Source organism: Muscardinus avellanarius (assembly GCF_963383645.1).
Source record: "Muscardinus avellanarius genome assembly, chromosome: 2".
Lineage (NCBI taxonomy): Eukaryota > Metazoa > Chordata > Mammalia > Rodentia > Gliridae > Muscardinus > Muscardinus avellanarius.
The window spans coordinates 141,256,235-141,273,978 of record NC_137787.1 but is presented as its reverse complement, the minus strand read 5'-3'; the positions used below and the strand labels follow the sequence as shown (position 1 = coordinate 141,273,978).

General features: G+C 44.0%; 1 protein-coding gene across 1 annotated transcript in view; it reads right to left on the bottom strand.

The window, feature by feature from the left end:
* Nucleotides 1-3,894: 3,894 nt before the first annotated feature.
* EBPL (EBP like) overlaps nucleotides 3,895-17,744 on the bottom strand; it is a gene marked incomplete at both ends in the record, with an annotated part of 31,884 nt that continues 18,034 nt past the window's right edge. Inside the window, 3 exons of the mRNA XM_080688833.1 lie at nucleotides 3,895-4,135; nucleotides 8,382-8,520; nucleotides 14,716-14,785. Coding sequence (XP_080544959.1) covers nucleotides 3,895-4,135; nucleotides 8,382-8,520; nucleotides 14,716-14,785 — 450 coding nt within the window. The remainder of the gene's footprint in view (nucleotides 4,136-8,381; nucleotides 8,521-14,715; nucleotides 14,786-17,744) is intronic.

Below are 17,744 nucleotides of genomic sequence, written 5' to 3'. Positions count from 1 at the left end.
TTTGGTTTTTACCCCTGGTTGAGCTAAATCAGCAGAGAGTAAAGGGCAGGAAACGCTGGGCCACCAGGTGGTAGAGGCATGGCCAGGCTCTCCCGCCAGCATCCCTGGAAACAGCCCAGTGGGTCCTCACAAGAATCCACTGCAGGCATTTTTGGGGTCTTGGTACTAGAGATCTTTTCTGAAACTAATCTTTCCCAATTTAAGAATAGGATACATACAGAAAAGCACACAAGTGTGTGGCCAAATTAATTACCACAAATGTTACTACCACTCAAATGAGAAGAAATGGAACACCATTGGCATCTCATGAGCTTTATGACTCCTGCCCGTCACTATCTACCCTCATTCTTTGCGTGTGCATGCGTGTGTGTGTGTGTGTGTGTGTGTGTGTGTATGTGTGTGTGTATGGCACTGGGGATTGAACCCAGGGGCATTTTACCTCTGGGCTACACCCCCAGTCTTATTTTATTTTTGAAACAGGGTCTCGCTAGGTTGATGAGAGTCTCACCCCTTGCTGAGACTGTCCTCAAACCTGTGATCCTCCTGTCTTAGCCTCTCAAGTACTGGGATTACAAGCGTGCACCACCATGCCCGCTATATCTGTCCTCATTCTCACACCATCAACTAACTACACAGGTTGGTCAAAATCTGAAGAGATTTTAGAGCATTTTGAATTTTCAGATTAGAAATGCTCACCCTGAGATCTATGCAAACATCCCCAAATCTGGAAAACATACCCTCTAAAATCTGAAATACTTTTGGTCCCAAACATTTCAGATAAAGGATACTCAACCTGTTTCTGTTTTTGAAATTCACATAAATAGAATCATACAGTGTGCATTCTTCTGGTCTGGTCTCTTTCACTTATTGTTATGTCTGTGAAATTCTTCCAGGTTGTTATAAATAGCACAGGGCTTTCTTTGTTGTATAGTTGTCCATTACGTGAATATACCATATGTGTATGTATTCGTTTAGGCTATTTCCAGTGTGCAGTTATCAGGAATTACACTGCTAGTTTGGTCTACACATTAACCATTTCTATAAAAGGTCTGTAACTAGAAATAAAATTGCTGGGTTACGGGGTACAAGTGCTTGGCTAAGCATCTAGGGATGCCTCCCAGTTGGCCACAGAGTGGGCGCCCCAAAGGGAGGCTCTGCTATTGAGGCCACAACTGGGGCCCCTCGGCCCACAGACCCTTTATTCCTGCTCCCCCCCCAAAGGTCTCTTAGTGCCCACAAAGCCCAATCTTGTTGGTATAAAATGAGAGAGACAGAGACAGAGACAGGATATTAAATTCCTAAAAGGTCCAGTAAATAAAAGGTTCAATAAGTCTTAGAGCACTACACATCCAGTTAATTGGTACATATATTTTGTGAGCTTACAGAATATATTTGAGGCTGATAAGAGAGTCTAGGCCTAAATTCTTAAAAGGTCCAATAAATCAAGAGGAGCAAGCTCGCCCCCTCAACATGCTCACCTTTGCCCATGCATCAGGAAAGTCCCTTGTGAAAGAAGAGCCCTAGCTGGGTGTGGTGGTGCACAAGCACCAGTACTTGGGAGGATGAGATAAGATGATCGCAGGTTTGAGGCCAGCCTCTGCAACTTCATGCGACCCTGTTTCAAGAAAGAAAGAAAGAAAGAAAGAAAGAAAGAAAGAAAGAAAGAAAGAAAGAAAGAAAGAAAGAAAAGAAGGAAGGAAAAGGAACGTAGGGTGGGGGATGTAACTCAGAGGTAGAATAATTTTGGGTTCAATCCCCAGTAACCCCACCCCAACACCAAAAAAACCCTCTGCTCCTGAGGGGCACCTCTCTCTCCTTGCAGAGTGGCCCACATCCTCTCTTGAACATGCATTTCTTTTCTAAACAAACTTTTATGTGTCTGACTGGCACATGCTGAAATTCTTTTCTGTTATAAAATCCAAGGATCCTGCATATCCTCAGTTGAGGAATTAACCCTTCTCCCCTGACATCTTGGCTCACAGTTTTAGAAGTTTCAGTCCGTGGATGCCTGGCATGGTTGTTTTGGGCCTGCGGCAGCACAGCACATAACGGTGGGGAGCATGTGGTGGCAGAAAGATGCTCAGTTCATGGTAGCCAGGAGGTGAGAGAGAAAGAGAAAGAGAGAGAGAGAGAGAGAGAGAGAGAGGGAGGGAGGGAGGGAGGGAGAGAGGGAGAGAGAGAGAGAGAGAGGGAGGGAGGGAGGGAGGGAGGGAGGGAGAGAGAGAGAGAGAGAGGGAGGGAGGGAGGGAGGGAGGGAGGGAGAGAGAGAGAGAGAGAGAGAGAGAGAGAGAGAGAGAGAGAGAGAAGGAAGAGGCCAGGGTCCAAATTCCCTTCAAGGGCATACCCCCCCAATGACCTAACTTCCTTCCACTAGGCCCCGCCTCCTCGAGGTCCCACTGCCTCCCAGGAGTGCCACAGGCTGGCGAGCAAGTCCTCAACACCTGGCCTTGGGTGCTCCAGGCCCACCTGGAGCCACAGGTTGATAAGGCAGCCTGGGCGGAGGGCAGGGCACAGGTGCAGCCGCCTGCGCTTCAGTGTGGGCTGCTTTGTACCCAGGCCAATGTCTGGAGTACTTTTCTAGATAGAGAAGACATCTGTGAGCTTGAAGCCCAGAGGTAGGTATTGAACAAATCAGTGTGAGGACCTGCTGCCCAGCCCTGAGAGGACCACTCTGATCCTCTCCTGGCTCTAGTGCTGGAAACACGATGTGGCTAGGTTTTCCTCTTAGATGTTAGGGCATGCACCGTACATATTAACTTTACATTTATCTATGATTTTTTCACTTTTATTTTCCCTGCATCCCTACTCCTTCCTTCCCTCCCTCCCTCTCTCCTTCCTTCTTTTCTTTCTTTCTTTCTTCTTTTTCTTTTTTCTTTCTTTCCTGGGGATTGAATCCAGAAGCATTCAAACCATGAGCTACACCCCCGCCCAATTTTCTTTTCTTTTTATTTTGAAACAGGTCTCACTAAGTTGCAGAGGGCCTCACTAGGTTGCTGATGCTGGCTACAAACCTGTGATCCTCCTGTTTCAGCCTCCCAAGTACTGGGATTATGGGCTTATGCCACCATGCCCCATTGATTTATTTTATCATAATGGACAATATACTTCTGTGAGGTACTTCAAACCTTCCTTTTTGAGAAAGGACAGATATAAACTGATTATCAGAGTTAGGTGTGGTGGTACACACCTGTAATCCTAGTACTTGGGAGGCTGAGTCAAGAGGATTGCACGTTTGAATCCAGCCTCAGCTACTTAGTGAGGCCCTGTTTCCAAATAAAAAAATAAAATAGTGCTGAGTGTATAGCTCAGAGGTATAGTGCCCTGGGATCAATCCCTAGCACCCTCTCCAAACTTACTGTCATTTTTACTGAGTTCACAAACTTGAAAAAGTATAAATGTAGAACAGAAGCAGTCATTTCACTTCTGGTTTTATACTAGCAAGCAAAAGAGACTGTTGAGAAGATTAAGACAGGAAGCAACATGTTGGATTTTCTGAATGAAAAATTAATTTAACACTCTAGAGTATTCTAAGATAATTGGCTTTATTAATGTGGAACAATTAGTGCCAGGCATAAAAATGTATAATTAAATGTGTAACTGTTACAAGTAAACATTTCTTTTCTTTTTCAGTGTTGGAATCAAATCCAGAGCCTCACACATGCTAGGCAAGTGCTCTACCATTGAGCTACAGCCCTCAGTATTCTCTTTTTTTATATTAGCGTTTAATTAAAAAAATACTTTCAACAAAAGTAAACAACAAAAACTTGCCATCTCACAACCAGTTTGAAACAGGTTGTTCAGGAACAGCATAAGAAGAAAAAGTGTAGACTGGAATGTCTGCTCCATTCTGGCTCACAAAGCACGATCATAGTAGTGTTGATGATTTCTGAAAATTCACCGAGACTTTTTCCCTAAATTGGTTCCTTTGTGATGCATCTTCCTGAGTTCTACCCATGACTGCCACAGCAGCAGTCCTGGAATCAGAACCCACACGCCATTAAAAAACACCAGATACAGCCACAGGTGGAGCCAGTTGTTGGTGCTGAGGTTGGGGCTTCCAATAAGCAACTCTGGGAAGAAGGTCATCCACCCGCCGTACAACTCGCACACACACAGGGAAATCTGCAGGAAGTGCCTGTCAGAGAGAAAGAAGCAGAGTGAGGCCGCGCGGGCCCGACGCGGACCCCCACATGATGACATCTTGTCTAGAAGGGCAGCATCAGCGCGGTGTCTGCTACAGGAAGCCTCTGGACTATCCTTGCGGTCCGCTCCTCTCGCTGATGCGGTGTGTCAGGGCGTGCACTTTGCAAGGTTAACTCTGCATTCACCAGTGATTTTTCACTCTTGTTTCCCCTGCATCCCTACTTCCAGGTTTATTTTTATCATAATGTACAATATAGTTCTACAAGGTATCTCAAACCTGCCTCCCTGAAAAAGAGCAACTGATTGTCTGTGTGGGACCCCAACGTTCACATACTCACAGGTTCCTACTGTACTTTTGATTTGTGGAAAATCGGTCTAAGTTTAAAAAGCATCAACTCAAGGACGGATAGCTTCTTGCTTGCTCTGGCAGAAGGCTGCCTTTCCTGAGGGAGCTGAAGGCAGTGATGCCCCTTCGTCTAAGCCATTTCCTCCTGTTTCACTACACCTTTGGCTAGCTTTGCTTAGGGTGGAAACCGCCCTAAGGAGGGAGCTGAAGACAGCAACTCTGCTGCACCTGCAAAACTGCCAGGAACATCCGCTCTTCTAAAGCATTCCCAACACCACGCTTACTCCCGAGCAGGAGACGGCAGGAGACGGACTGAATGACCCGGCCTTAACTCTTAACTTGGTCTTAACTTAAGCCTGCAATGAAAGGAAGAGCTGGGTTTCACTCGGGGAGTCAGTCTCTCTTGTCTTCTCCCCTCTCACCTCTTCGAGACCAGGAATAAAGTCACAAGTGCATTTTTTCATTGCGTGGTTCTGATACAGAGCCCAGCATTAATTGTGTTCACAAATTTGAAAAATTTGAGCCTCGGGTTTTGCACAGTGCTTTTTTTTTTTTTTTTTTTTTTGTGGGTCTGGGGATGGAACCCAGAGCCATTTGACCGCTGAGCTACACTCCCTGCTTTATTTTTTATTCTTTATTTTGAAACAGGGTCTCACTAAGTAGCTGAGGCTGTCCGCGAACCGTGATCCTCCTGTCTCAGCCTCCTGAATGCGGGGATTACAAGCGTGCGCCACCGCACCTGGCTTGCGCAGTGCTCTTTTGATGAAGCAAGTCAAATTAGTTAGCAAAGACTCCTTCCTTCCTTGGAGAAGCAACACTGCCCTTTGTAGCAGATTATTCTCAAAGTTAAATAAGGATTCTTAGATATCCTGGGATATTCCAAGAAACACTTAGGACATACCTGGCCCAGAAGAAAAAAAAAAAAAAAAGACCTGGATATGAATCTGGCCCTGAACCACAATTCCACTTGTGAAATCATTGCCCCTTTCTCAAAGAATGTTGTGGAGATTAAGTGAGAAATGTAGATAAAGGGCCAAGTACTATGCCCAGCACACAGTAAGCATCCTGTGATACAAATGTTATAATTGGTCAAGATAATCAAAACATGGGTGCTTTTGGTAAGTAGATAACCATGGTCATAAAGCAAAAACTTAAAGGTATCAAAGAGAAATTTAACTTTTATGCATTTCGATTCTAGGGGTTGAACCCAGGGGCACCCTACTACTGAGCTACATCCCCTATGCTTTTTATTTTTTGAGACATGTCTTGCTAAGTTGCTCAGGCTGGTCTCAGGCCTCCAATCCTCCTGCTTCAGCCTCCCCAGTAGCTGGGATTACTGGAATATGCCACCTTACCTGGTTTGAGAAATTTAGTGTCGATGGCCAACTATCTTTAAAAAATTGGGTGAGTGCCAAGTGTGGCAGTGTATGCTTGTAATCCCAGTATGTGGGAGGCTGAGACAGGAGGGTCACAGGTCCAAGGACAGCCTCAGCAACCTAGTGAGATACTCAGCAAGCCTGCAAGACTCTGTTTAAAAAAAAATGAACGCTGGGAGTGTAGCTCAGAGATAGAGGGTTCAATCACAATACCACCAAAAAAAAAAAAGGGGGGGGGTGTTAGAAAAAGTAGGTTAAATGATTTTAGGGTCCTTTTTAAGCCTGAGACTTTATGATGACGGTTTAAGCAAGACTTCGTCAGCACAAGGTAGGAGAAAGGGATGCACTTGTGTCTACTGGCTGTTGTCTTAGGGAACTTTCAAAAGAGCTGCTCTCAAGTCACCCAGGTCATTTCATATCTCAGAAGAAGAGGAAGAAAAGGGAGAGAGGCGGAGAGCTCTGAGCTCTCAGAGTCACTAGAGGGTGGTAACTTTTCTCTCCACCCCCACAGCTTGCAAGTTCAGCTTGCAAGTCTAACCAAGAAGTACAGAAGAGTCTTTACTTCATGTCAAGTAGAAGTTTTCGAGAGTAATTTGGGGGAGAGAAAAGTGGAACCCCATTTTTTGTGTTTGTTTGCTTGCTTTTTGGTACTGAAGGTTAAACTTAGAGCAATTCTATTTCTGAGCTATACTCCCAGACCTATTTTATTTTTATTTGGAAACAGGGTCTTGCTAAGATACTGAGCCTGGCCTCAAACCTATGATCCTTCTAAGTCTCCCAACTACTGCATTATAGATGTGTACCGCCATGCCTGGCTAAAATTTTACTCTTTTAATTTTCAAAATATTGCTGGCCAATTAGCCAATAACATCACTCTTGAGCCGGGCATGATGACGCACGCTTGTCATCCCAGTACTTGGGAGGCTAAGACAGGAGGATCGCAGGCTGGTGGCCAGCCTCAGCTACTTAGTGAAACCTTGTTTCAAAATAAAGAATAGTACTGACGGTGTAGTTCAGAGGTAGAATGTCCCTGGTTTCAATTTCCAATACTGGAAAAAATAAAAGAAAAAAAGAAAAAAACATCACTCTTGCCTCTACAGAGACAAGGTTGCTACCAGAATCCTTTTTATTTTTTCTTTTTTGCGGGTCCAGAGGCATTTGACCTCTGAGCTACACCCCCTGCCCTATTTTTTATTCTTTATTTTGAAACAGGGTCTCACTGAGTTGCAGAGGGCCTCACTAAGTAGCTGAGGCTGTCTGTGAACCATGATCCTCCGGTCTCAGCCTCCCGAATGCTGGGATTATAAGCATGTGCCACCATGCCTGGCTTGCTACCAGAATCTTATTTCTCATACTTTAAAATTTTTTATTTATATATATTTTTATTTACTTATTTGTGTGGTGCTGAGGACTGAACCCCGGGGCATGCCTACCTCTGAGCTATATCCCTAGCCTGAATTTTTATTTTATTTATTTAATTAATTAATTAATTAATTTTTTTTTTTTTGTGTGTGTGTGTGGTACTGGGGGTAGAACCCAGGGGCTTTTCTACCTCTGGGCTACACTCCCAGACCTATTTTATACTTTATTTGGAAACAGTCTCTCACTAAGTTGCTGAGAGCCTTACTAAGTAGTTGGGGCTGGCTTCGAACCTGTGTGATCCTCCTGTCTCAGCCTCCCAAGCACTGGGATTATAAGCATGCACCACCACACCCAGCTATATTCATTATTTTGAAACAGGGTCTCACTAAGTTGCAGAGGGCCCCAGTAAGTACCTGAGGCTGTCCATGAACTCCAATCCTCCTGTCTCAGCCTCCCAAGTACTGAGATTACAAGCATGCACCACCACACCTGGCCTTTTTTATTTTGTATTATTATTATTATTATTATTATTGTTATTATTATTATTATTATTATTATTTGGTACTGGAGATTGAACCCAGGGGCATCTACCTCCAAGCTATACCCTAGTCATTTTTATTTTATTTTTTTAATTTGGAAACAGGGTCTCACTAAGTTGCTAAGGCCAGCCTTGAAACTGCGATCTTCCTGTCTCAGCCTCCCACATATTGAGGGTTACGGTTGTGTGCCACCACACTTGGCTCTATTTTTTTTTTTCTTTTGGTGGTACTAGGGGTGGAGCCCAGGGGCTTTTCTACCTCTGGGCTATACTCCCAGACCTATTTTATATTTTATTTGGAAACAGGGTCTCACTAAGTTGCTGAGAGCCTCACTAAGTAGCTGAGGCTGGCTTCGAACCTGTGCCATCCTCCTGTCTCAGTCTCCCAAGCGCTGGGATTACAAGCGTGTGCCACCATGCCTGGCTTGGCTCTATTTTTTATTCTGAATTTTCTAAAATTATCCTTGTGGCACTATGACCCCTATTTAATACCAAACAATCTTCATTTCCATTTTACCTTTTATCTCACAAATCAATGTGGTTACAAACGACTCCAAATGTCACCTGAGCATCAGGACAGTTGTTTCTCTTTCCAGAAGGACAGAAGGGCACTTACCGATAATACTTGTCTTTGACTATGGCATACACGAGAAACAGTGCCAGGAACCCATCCAGGACCACAGTCAGCAGTTCCAGAGACACGATGGTTGGATCAAAGTGAAGCCATCTTGTATCCGCTTTGCCATATTCTTTCCCTAGACATAAAACACCTGTTGTTACTCATCTGGCAGGTCTGTTTATGACAGTTAATGGAAATGACCATTTTCCCTAAAGATGAAGAAATTACTCACTACTCCCCACATTCTTTCCTAACTCCTGAGTGGAAGCAAAGGCGCCCTGCGACTAACGTGCATTTCTTCCCGACACCAGTAAGAACAACATCACGCTATCGATTTAATTTCCAAAGTGTTTGCACATCTGTGCCCTCTCTACCCTTTGTCCTCTGCATTGTAAGTTGCAGAACTAAATAAATTAATTCAACAGACTTTGCAATGACAATCTTTAATAACAAGCTTGGTAAAAGCATTTTAATTCCTTACTTTGAAATTTCAATATGAAGTCTATAGGCATAACATGGATGTGGGAAGACAAAGAAAAACGTTTATTTAAAAACACATTTATTGGCCGGGCGTGGTGGCGCACGCTTGTAATCCCCGTGCTTGGGAGGCAGAGACAGGAGGATCGCGCAGGTTCGAAGCAAGCCACGCGCGCTGGCTTAGGAGACCCTGTTTCCAAATAAAAATGTAAAAATAGGTCTGGGAGTGTAGCCCGGAGGTAGAAGGGCTTCCAGGAACCCCAGTACCACCAAAAATAAATAAATAAATAAATAAATAAATAAATAAATAAATAAATAAATAAATTTTAAAAAATAAAAACACATTTATTAGCCGGGCGTGGTGGCTCATGCTTGTAATCCCAGCATTTGGGAGGCTGAGACTGAAGGATCGCGGTTCGCTGACAGCCTCAGGTACTTAGTGAGGCCCTCCGAAACTCAGTGGGACCCTGTTTCAAGATAAAGAATTAAAAATTAGGCAGGGGATGTAGCTTGGAGGTCAAATGCGTCCATCCCTAGACCTGAAAAAAGAAAAAAAAAACTAAAAACACATTTATTAGCCAGACGTGGCGGCACACGCTTGTAATCCCGGCATTTGGGAGGCTGAGACAGGAGGATCACAGTTCATGGACAGCCTCAGCTACTTAGTGAGGCCCTCCACAAGGTAGTGAGACCCTGTTTCAAAATAAAGAATAAAAGCCGGGTGTGGTGGCGCACACTTGTAATCCCAGCATTCGGGAGGCTGAGACCGGAGGATCACGGTTCGTGGACAGGCTTGGCTACTTAGTGAGGCCCTCTGTAACTCAGTGAGACCCGGTTTCAAAATAAAGAATAAAAAATAGGGCAGGGGGTGTAGCTTAGAGGTAAAATGCCCCTGGGTTCCATCCAGACCCACAAAAAATAAAGAAAGAAAGAAAGAAAGAAAGAAAGAAAGAAAGAAAGAAAGAAAGAAAGAATAAAGAATAAAAAACAGGGCAGGGGCTGTAACTTGGAGGCTGAATGCCTCTGGGTTCAATCCCCAGTAACACACACACACACACACACACACACACACACCAAAACAACTACATTTATTGCCGCGCATGGTGGTGATGCTTGTAATCTCAGTACTTGGGAGGCTGAGACAAGTGAATCTCAGGTTTGAGGCGGGCCTCAGCAATTTAGTGAGGCCCTCAGCACTTAGCAGTACTCTGTTTAAAAAAATTTTTTTTAAAGGCTGGAGAGGGAGCTCAGAGGTAGTATACCTCTGGGTTCAATCCCCAGTATCAAAATAAACAAACAAATAAATAAATAAGTAAGTAAATACACTTTTTTGTGGGTCTAGGAAGGACCCCAGGGGCATTTAACCTCTAAGCTATACTCCTGTCCTATTTTTTATTTTGAAACTGGGTCTCACTGAGTTGCAGAGGGCCTCACTAAGTAGCTGAGGCTGTCTGCGAACCGTGATCCTCTGGTCCCAGCCTCCCAAATGCTGGGATTACATATAAGCATGCACCATCCCGCCCGAATTCACTTTTTTTTTTTTTTTTGCGGGTCTGGGGATGGAACCCAGGGGGCATTTGACCTCCAAGCTACACCCCCTGCCCTATTTTTTATTCTTTAGTTTGAAACCGGGTCTCACTGAGTTGCAAAGGGCCTCACTCAGTAGATGAGGCTGTCCGCGAACCGCGATCCTCAGGTCTCAGCCTCCCAAATGCTGGGATTACAAGTGTGCGCCACTACGCCCGGCTCTGAATTCACTTTTTTTTTTTTTTTTTTTTTTTTGGTGGTACTGGGGGTGGAACCCAGAGGCTTTCTACTCCCAGACCCTTTTTATATTTTTTATTTGGAAACAGGGTCTCACTAAGTTGCTGAAAGTCTCACTAAGTAGCTGAGGCTGGCTTTGAACCCGTGCAATCTTCCTGTCTCAGCCTCCCAAGCGTGGGGGTTACAAGCGTGTGCCACTATGCCCGGCTCACATTTTTTAATTAAAGAGAAAGTGAGTGTTGAATAGACAGTGTGGTGAGGGATGACATACCCTGGACTATGGTGTGACTCCAAAATGGACAGAGGGGACATTGCAGCCAGGCCTGGTGACAGAGGGCTCCATAGAACAGCCACCACACATGCTTAGTTATGCCAACTGTGGAGCAAGACTGTCTAAGAATCTTTGCAGACCCATGATCAGAATGTCTCTTCTGGAATGTACCATGAGTTAGGAAGTTTGTATGTAGGTATGTATTTATTTATTTCTGTTACCAGGGACTGAGCCAAGAGGCATTCTACCTCTGATCTACACACTCCTAGCTGCCCTTTTTACTTGTTTACACTGATCAGGAAGTCTTTTAGAGCTGGCTGGATGGTCATGCACTGTGGAGGTCACTTTCTCCTTACTTATTTATTTAGTGTGGTACTCAGGGTGGAACCTAGGGGCTTTTCTACCTCCAGGCTATACTCCTAGGCCTATTTTATACTTTATTTGGAAACAGGGTCTCACTAAGTTGCTGAAGCTGGCTTCGAACCTATGCAATCCTCCTGTCTCAGCTTCCCAAGGGCTGGGATTACAAGCGTGTGCCACCGCGCCCAGCTCTCTCCTTACTTTATTATTATTGTTGCTGTGTGGTGTGGTGTGTGTGTGTGTTAGTTACTGGAGGATGGAACCCAGGGGCGTTCTACCTCTGAGGTATACCCAGCCCTATTATATTTTTATTTTGAAATAGGGTCTTATTGAGTAGAGCCTTAGGTCGCTGAGGCTGGCCATGGACATGTGAGTTTTCTGTCTCAGCCTCCCAAGTACTGGGATTACAAGCCTGTGCTACTACACCTGGCTTATTTAATTATTTTTAGTTTATAAAAGCTATCCATGCTGATCCTAAGAAGACACATGAAGAGAGTGAAAAGGTAGACGAAGACGGGACGTGCCACCTGCTGGTGGAGGAGCTCAGAGTAGAGTGCCTGCAGGGACAGAATATGCGTGAGGTGCTGGGTTTATCCCCAGCATTGAAAGTGGGGGTGGAATGAATTCCCCCACTTCATCTTTCTCTTATTTTTTGTGGTACTGGGGATTGAACCCAGGGGGATTCTCCTTGATGCCAGGTGGGGAAGCAGGGCCGTACAGAAGAGATCAGAGGGAAGCTCCCCAGGAAAGGAGAGGGACTCGGCCAGGGACTTGCTGCTTCTGGGCTTCCCCAGCCATCCTCAAGCAAAGTTGAAGGCCAATGTTCACCAAAGGTGTGCAGAGCTTGCATCTCACCCTGGAGCCGAAGCAGCAGGATGCAGGCCGAGGGGCTCAATCCCAAGTGACCACTGGATAGGACATGAGGCGTCTAACATGACCCAGGTTTTATCTTCAGAGGCATTGACTGTAGCTGATTCAATTCTCTAGCAGGTTCCTAACACTAGTGGAGACTAGGAACCCTGGCTGGAGAATATGATTTCAGAAACTTCAGAAATGTGATGGGGCTGGGGGTCAGCTCAGCGGTAGAGCACATGCTTAGCATGGGAGGCCAGGGCTCAATCCCTGGCATCAGGAAAGAAACAAAGGGGAAGGGAGGGAGGGAGGAAGTAGGTAGGTGGGTGGGTGACAAGCAATGCAGAATTACAGAGGCAAAATCTGAAAGCAGTTATCCTGAGAAGGCAGTTTTGCAAAAGTGGCAAAGACCCTGCTGCACAGCTCCTTTATTTGTCAGTATTGACACGTTACATGGTGGGAGGCTGAGACTGATTGAATGTTGACTGATTTACAGTTGGCATGAAGACAGGGGGAAAACTAGGTAATCTCTCTGCAGAACCAGAGGGGCTTGAGAAAAGAATACAGATAGAGCACTTGGGATGGTGGCACAGGCCTATAATTACAATACTTGGGAGCTTAAAACTGGAGGATTGCAGGTTTGAGGTCAATCTCAGCAACTTAGTGAGACCTCATTTAAAAGCAAAATATAGCCGGGCGTGGTGGCGCACGCTTGTAATCCCCGCACTTGGGAGGCGGAGACAGGAGGATCGCGCAGGTTCGAAGCCAGCCGCGCTGGCGTAAGAGACCCTGTTTCCAAATAAAAATATAAAATAGGTCTGGGAGTGTAGCCTGGAGGTAGAAGGGTTTCCAGGAACCCCAGTACCACCAAAACAAATAAACAAAAACAAACAAAATATATATAAAAAGCCATATATACATATATATGGCTGGGGTATATATACATTCAGAAGAAGAATGCCCCTGGGTTCAATCCCCAGTACAAAACAAACAAACAACAAACGAAACAAACAAACAAAAATCCAGATAGAGATGTACAATAAAAAGAAAGCTGAAATTAAGTGAACATTCTACCCTGTTTAAAGACTAAGTTCTGCAAGTACATAGACATTTCTTCTTTTTCTCCTTTTTCATTTTTGGTGCTGGAGATTGAACCCCAAGTCCTAGGGATTGAACCCCGAGTTCTGTACATGCTAGGTAAGTGTTTTGCCATTAACTTACAATTCCAGCCACCTTATGTGTGTTTGTGGGTACTGGGAATGAATCAAGAGATGTTCTACCTCTGAGTTATAGCTCCATCCCTATTTTATTTTTTTTTTTTATTTGGGAACAAGGTCTCACTAAGTTGCTGTGGGCCTTGATAAATTGCTGAGGCTGGCCATGAACCTGTGATTCTCCTGTCTTAGCCTCCCAAGTACCTGGGATTACAGGTGTGCACCACCATGCTTGGTGCACAAAGAGTTTTTTTAGTATATGGCTTTCCGGAGATGTAATTCATGTACCATGTACCTCACCTGTTGAAAAAATGTGCACTGGTATATTCACAGATTTGAATCACCACCACTCTGATTAAAAAAAGAGAGAAGAAACCATAGATGAGCAAATCAGGTGACCTAACTGAAGGGGTTGGAAGGGGGAAGAGGGAAATTCCTTAATGTACTATCACAAACATGTCAAAGTCAATCACAAGCCAAACATGAGAAAGAGGGAGGGAGGAAGGAATGGGGAGGGAATTGGGGAAGGGCTAAATGAGTGATGTGTGCATGTATGTCTCTACCATCTCCAGTAAGATGTATCACTACAATGCACCAATAAAAAAAATAAAAATTTGGCCAGGCATGGTGGGATTACACTTGTAGTCCCAGCATTTGGGAGGCTGAGACAGGAGGATAGCAGTTTACAAACAGCCTCAGCAACTTAGTGAGGCCTTTTGCAACTCAGTGAGACCTTGTTTCAAGATAAAGAATAAAAAACAGGGCTGGGGGTATCACTCAGAGGTAGAATATTCTTGGGTTCCATCCTCAATACCACCAAAAAAAAAAAAAATTTGCATGCAAAAACAAATAAATAAGGGGGGCAGTGTAGTTCAGTGGAAGGGTACCCCTGTGTTCAATCCCCAGGAGAAGTAGAAGGTAGAGGAAGAAGAAAGAAAATCGTCAGAGGAGCAATTAAATATCTTAAGCAACAGGGTGAGAAAAATAGATCTGCTAATATTACAGTGATTTTTTTTCTCATCAACCAATGAAAATTGCTTCTTGGTTCAAAAAATTTCACAGGAAGTTCGATAAAGTAAAGCAAGCAAAGGAGCTCTGATGTGCTCATGTCCTGTGAAAAACTTAATGTCAGAAGGAACAAGGGGAAATTAAGCGAGAGAGAGAGACAGAGAGAGACAGAGAGAGAGAGAGACCCCTACCCATTAGCAGTCATCCCCATACCTCCCCCGCCCCGCCCCCGACAGCCACAACTCTATCATCTGTTTCTACAGATTCGCCTATTCTGGAATTTCATTGAAATGGAATCTGTGATATAGGCATTCATTTAATGGGCAGCCACGGTTGCAATTAATCTCTTCTGACATTTCAAATGCAAATGTTTTTAATTACTTACATAAAGAGGCAATCAAGCCATCTGAATCTGCCACGCTTCCTACTAAGGACAAGTACACAAAAGCGCCTTCCTAGAAAGAAGAGAACTCGTTTAGCGTCACGCCCACAGGATGGCGCCACAGAACGGCAGCGCAGCCTCCCCGGAGTCCGCCGTCACTGCCCTGTGAGCTGCGGGCGGCCCTGGCCTCCTGGGGCTTGGAAATGATACGTCCAAAGCCAATGTAGATGAACATCAGTTTTCAATGACTGGCATTACGAAATCAGAGGTGTTTTCCTATGTGGAAAAAAAAAAGTGAGAATTTTACACAAGGAAAGGGCTTAAGTGTTGTATGGAATAGACAGGCTCTATGAGAGCCTGGGGCAAGGAGGGCTGCAAATCCAGGGCCAGCTCCAGCCATTCAGTGAGACCTGTCTCAGAATTCAAAAAAGAAATAAAGGGTTGGGGATGTAGCTCAGTGGTGAAGTGTTCCTGGGTTCAATACCAGCACCAATTAAGTAACTAGATTGTAGATAAGCTCGAGATTATCCTGGGAATCTTAAACCTTACCTTCTCTTTCTTTCTTCTTCTTTCTTTCTTTCTTTCTTTTTGTGGGTCTGGGGGTTTAAACTCAGAGTCATTTGACCTACAAGCTACACCCCCTGCCCCATTTTTTATTCTTTGTATTATTATTATTATTATTATTATTATTATTATTATTATTATTTGGTGGTACTGGGGGTGGAACCCAGAGGCTTTCTACTTCCGGGCTATACTCCCACACCTATTTTATATTTTATTTGGAAACAGGGTCTCATTAAGTTGCTGAGAGCCTCAGTAAGTAGCTGAGGCTGGCTTCAACCTGCGCGATCCTCCTGTCTCAGCCTCCCAAATGCTGGGATTAGAAGCGTGCACCACCACGCCTGGCAAATCTTTTTTTTAATGGTACCTACAATTGAATCCAAGGGCACTCTATCTTTGAGCTACAACCCAAGTGTCACCTTTTTTTTTTTTTTTTTGAAACAGGGTATCATTAAATGCTGAGAACCTCACTGAATCTTACCTCAAACCTGAGATCCTCCTAAATACTGGGATTATAGGCATGTGTGTCACCAAGCCCAGCTTCTTAAATTCATTCATTCATTCATTCATTTATCTGCACTGGGGGGATTGAACCCAGAGGCATTCTGTCTTCCAGCTACACCCGTAGCCCTATCTTATTTTTTATTTTGAAACACAGTCTCACTAGGTTGATGAGAGTCTCACTATGTAACTGAGGCTGTCCTCGAACCTGTGGTCTTTCTGTCTCAGCCTCCCAAGGACTGGGATTACAGGCGTGTGCCACCACTCCTGGCAGTATCCTGACTTCTTAACATGTAAGAAAATCACAGGAGCACCATGTGACTTCATCCTCTCCTTCTCATGTCAAACTCTCAACCTCTGTCCACTTTGCTTGTACTGACATTGTTGAGATTAAGTATATTTCCATTCTTGTTCTGTAAACATATGTCTTCCCTATTTTATCTGCAAGTGAATTCTAAAAACTAAAAAGCACTTAACATTTATAATACTGTGATTATAGAAATATAATTCACTAGCAAGGCATTGTGGCCCACACTTGTAATCCCAGCAGCTGGAAGGCTGAGACAGGAGGATAACAGATTTGAGGCCAGCTTCAGCTACTTAATGAGGCCCTCTGAAAACTTAGCAAGACACTGTTTTAAAATTAAGAATTAAAAATTGGGCTGGAAAGCCGGGCGTGGTGGCGCACGCTTGTAATCCCAGCATTTGGGAGGCTAAGACCTGAGGATCGCGGTTCGCGGACAGCCCTCTGCAACTCAGTGAGATCCGGTTTCAAAATAAAGAATAAAAAATAGAGCAGGGAGTGTAGCTCGGAGGTTCAAATGCCCCTGGGTACCCGCAAAAAAAAAAAAAAAAAAAAAAAAAAAAAAAAAAAAAAAAAAAAAAAAAAAGAGAGAGAAAAGAAAAGAGAAAAAGAGAAAAACTGCAATGGGCCACAATTCCTTTCTCTATAGATCTAGTATCACCCAGACTCTTGTTTCACAAAGGAGAATGTTGCAAATGAAATAAACTTTCTTACTTCATGAGTCTCTCAGAATCATGCTATCATTCAGTTTGCTTCACATTTGGGCCACGACTTACTTGTAGAATATTTTCGTTTATCCTAAAATTTGTAACTGCCTTTATTTTTCTGATTGAGAAAAGAAACTGGTCTCTTCATCTCATATTTCCCAGCTTCTTACCATATTAATCTCTGTTGAACAAAGGCTTTGGAGCTGGTTTATCTTTCCTGAAAGCTCTTTGTAAAACATCAATTGGGAAATGTGGTTTATCTAAGTATATATTAAAATTAGATTGTTTAAGGGATTTTGAAGATTATATATGAGATACATAACAATATTTCTACATAAATAAGTGCGCTCCAGCCCGCTTACTGTGCAATGCATTATTTTTACCAGCCAATTTTTTATTTTTAGCAGAGTCATAGTGCGTCCTCGGCTTGGCCTGGGAACTTTCTAGACCAAGTACTACTGGGTTGAATTTGACCCTCTCTAGGCCTTGGGGTATCAATTAGTAAGATAAAGACTTGCTAAAATTAGATTGTGGATCTCATCCAAAAACTCGATGTGACTTCCATCAGCAATCTCTTTAACTGGGGCCAAAGAACAAACAGGGCTTTTTTTTTTTTTTTTTTTTTTTTTAAGGTACTAAGGATTGAATCCAGGGGCATTCTACCTCTGAACTATACCCTCAGCACTATTTTATTTTTGATTCGAAAACAGGGCCTAAGTTGCTAAGGCTGGCCGCAAAACCTGCAATCCTCCTGTCCCATGCTCCCAAGCGCTGAGATCATAGGTGTGAATCACCACCAGCTCAAGAAAGATTCTGACAGGAGGTGGAGGGCCTTTCCGCAGCAGCAGCTCTGTGGGTAAGGGCAAGATGGAGCCCTGGGACTAATGACCTGGGACCTACAAGTGGAAGACGAATGTGCTCCTGTTTATAGCCACCTGTTGAAGTTCTCATTTTTCAAA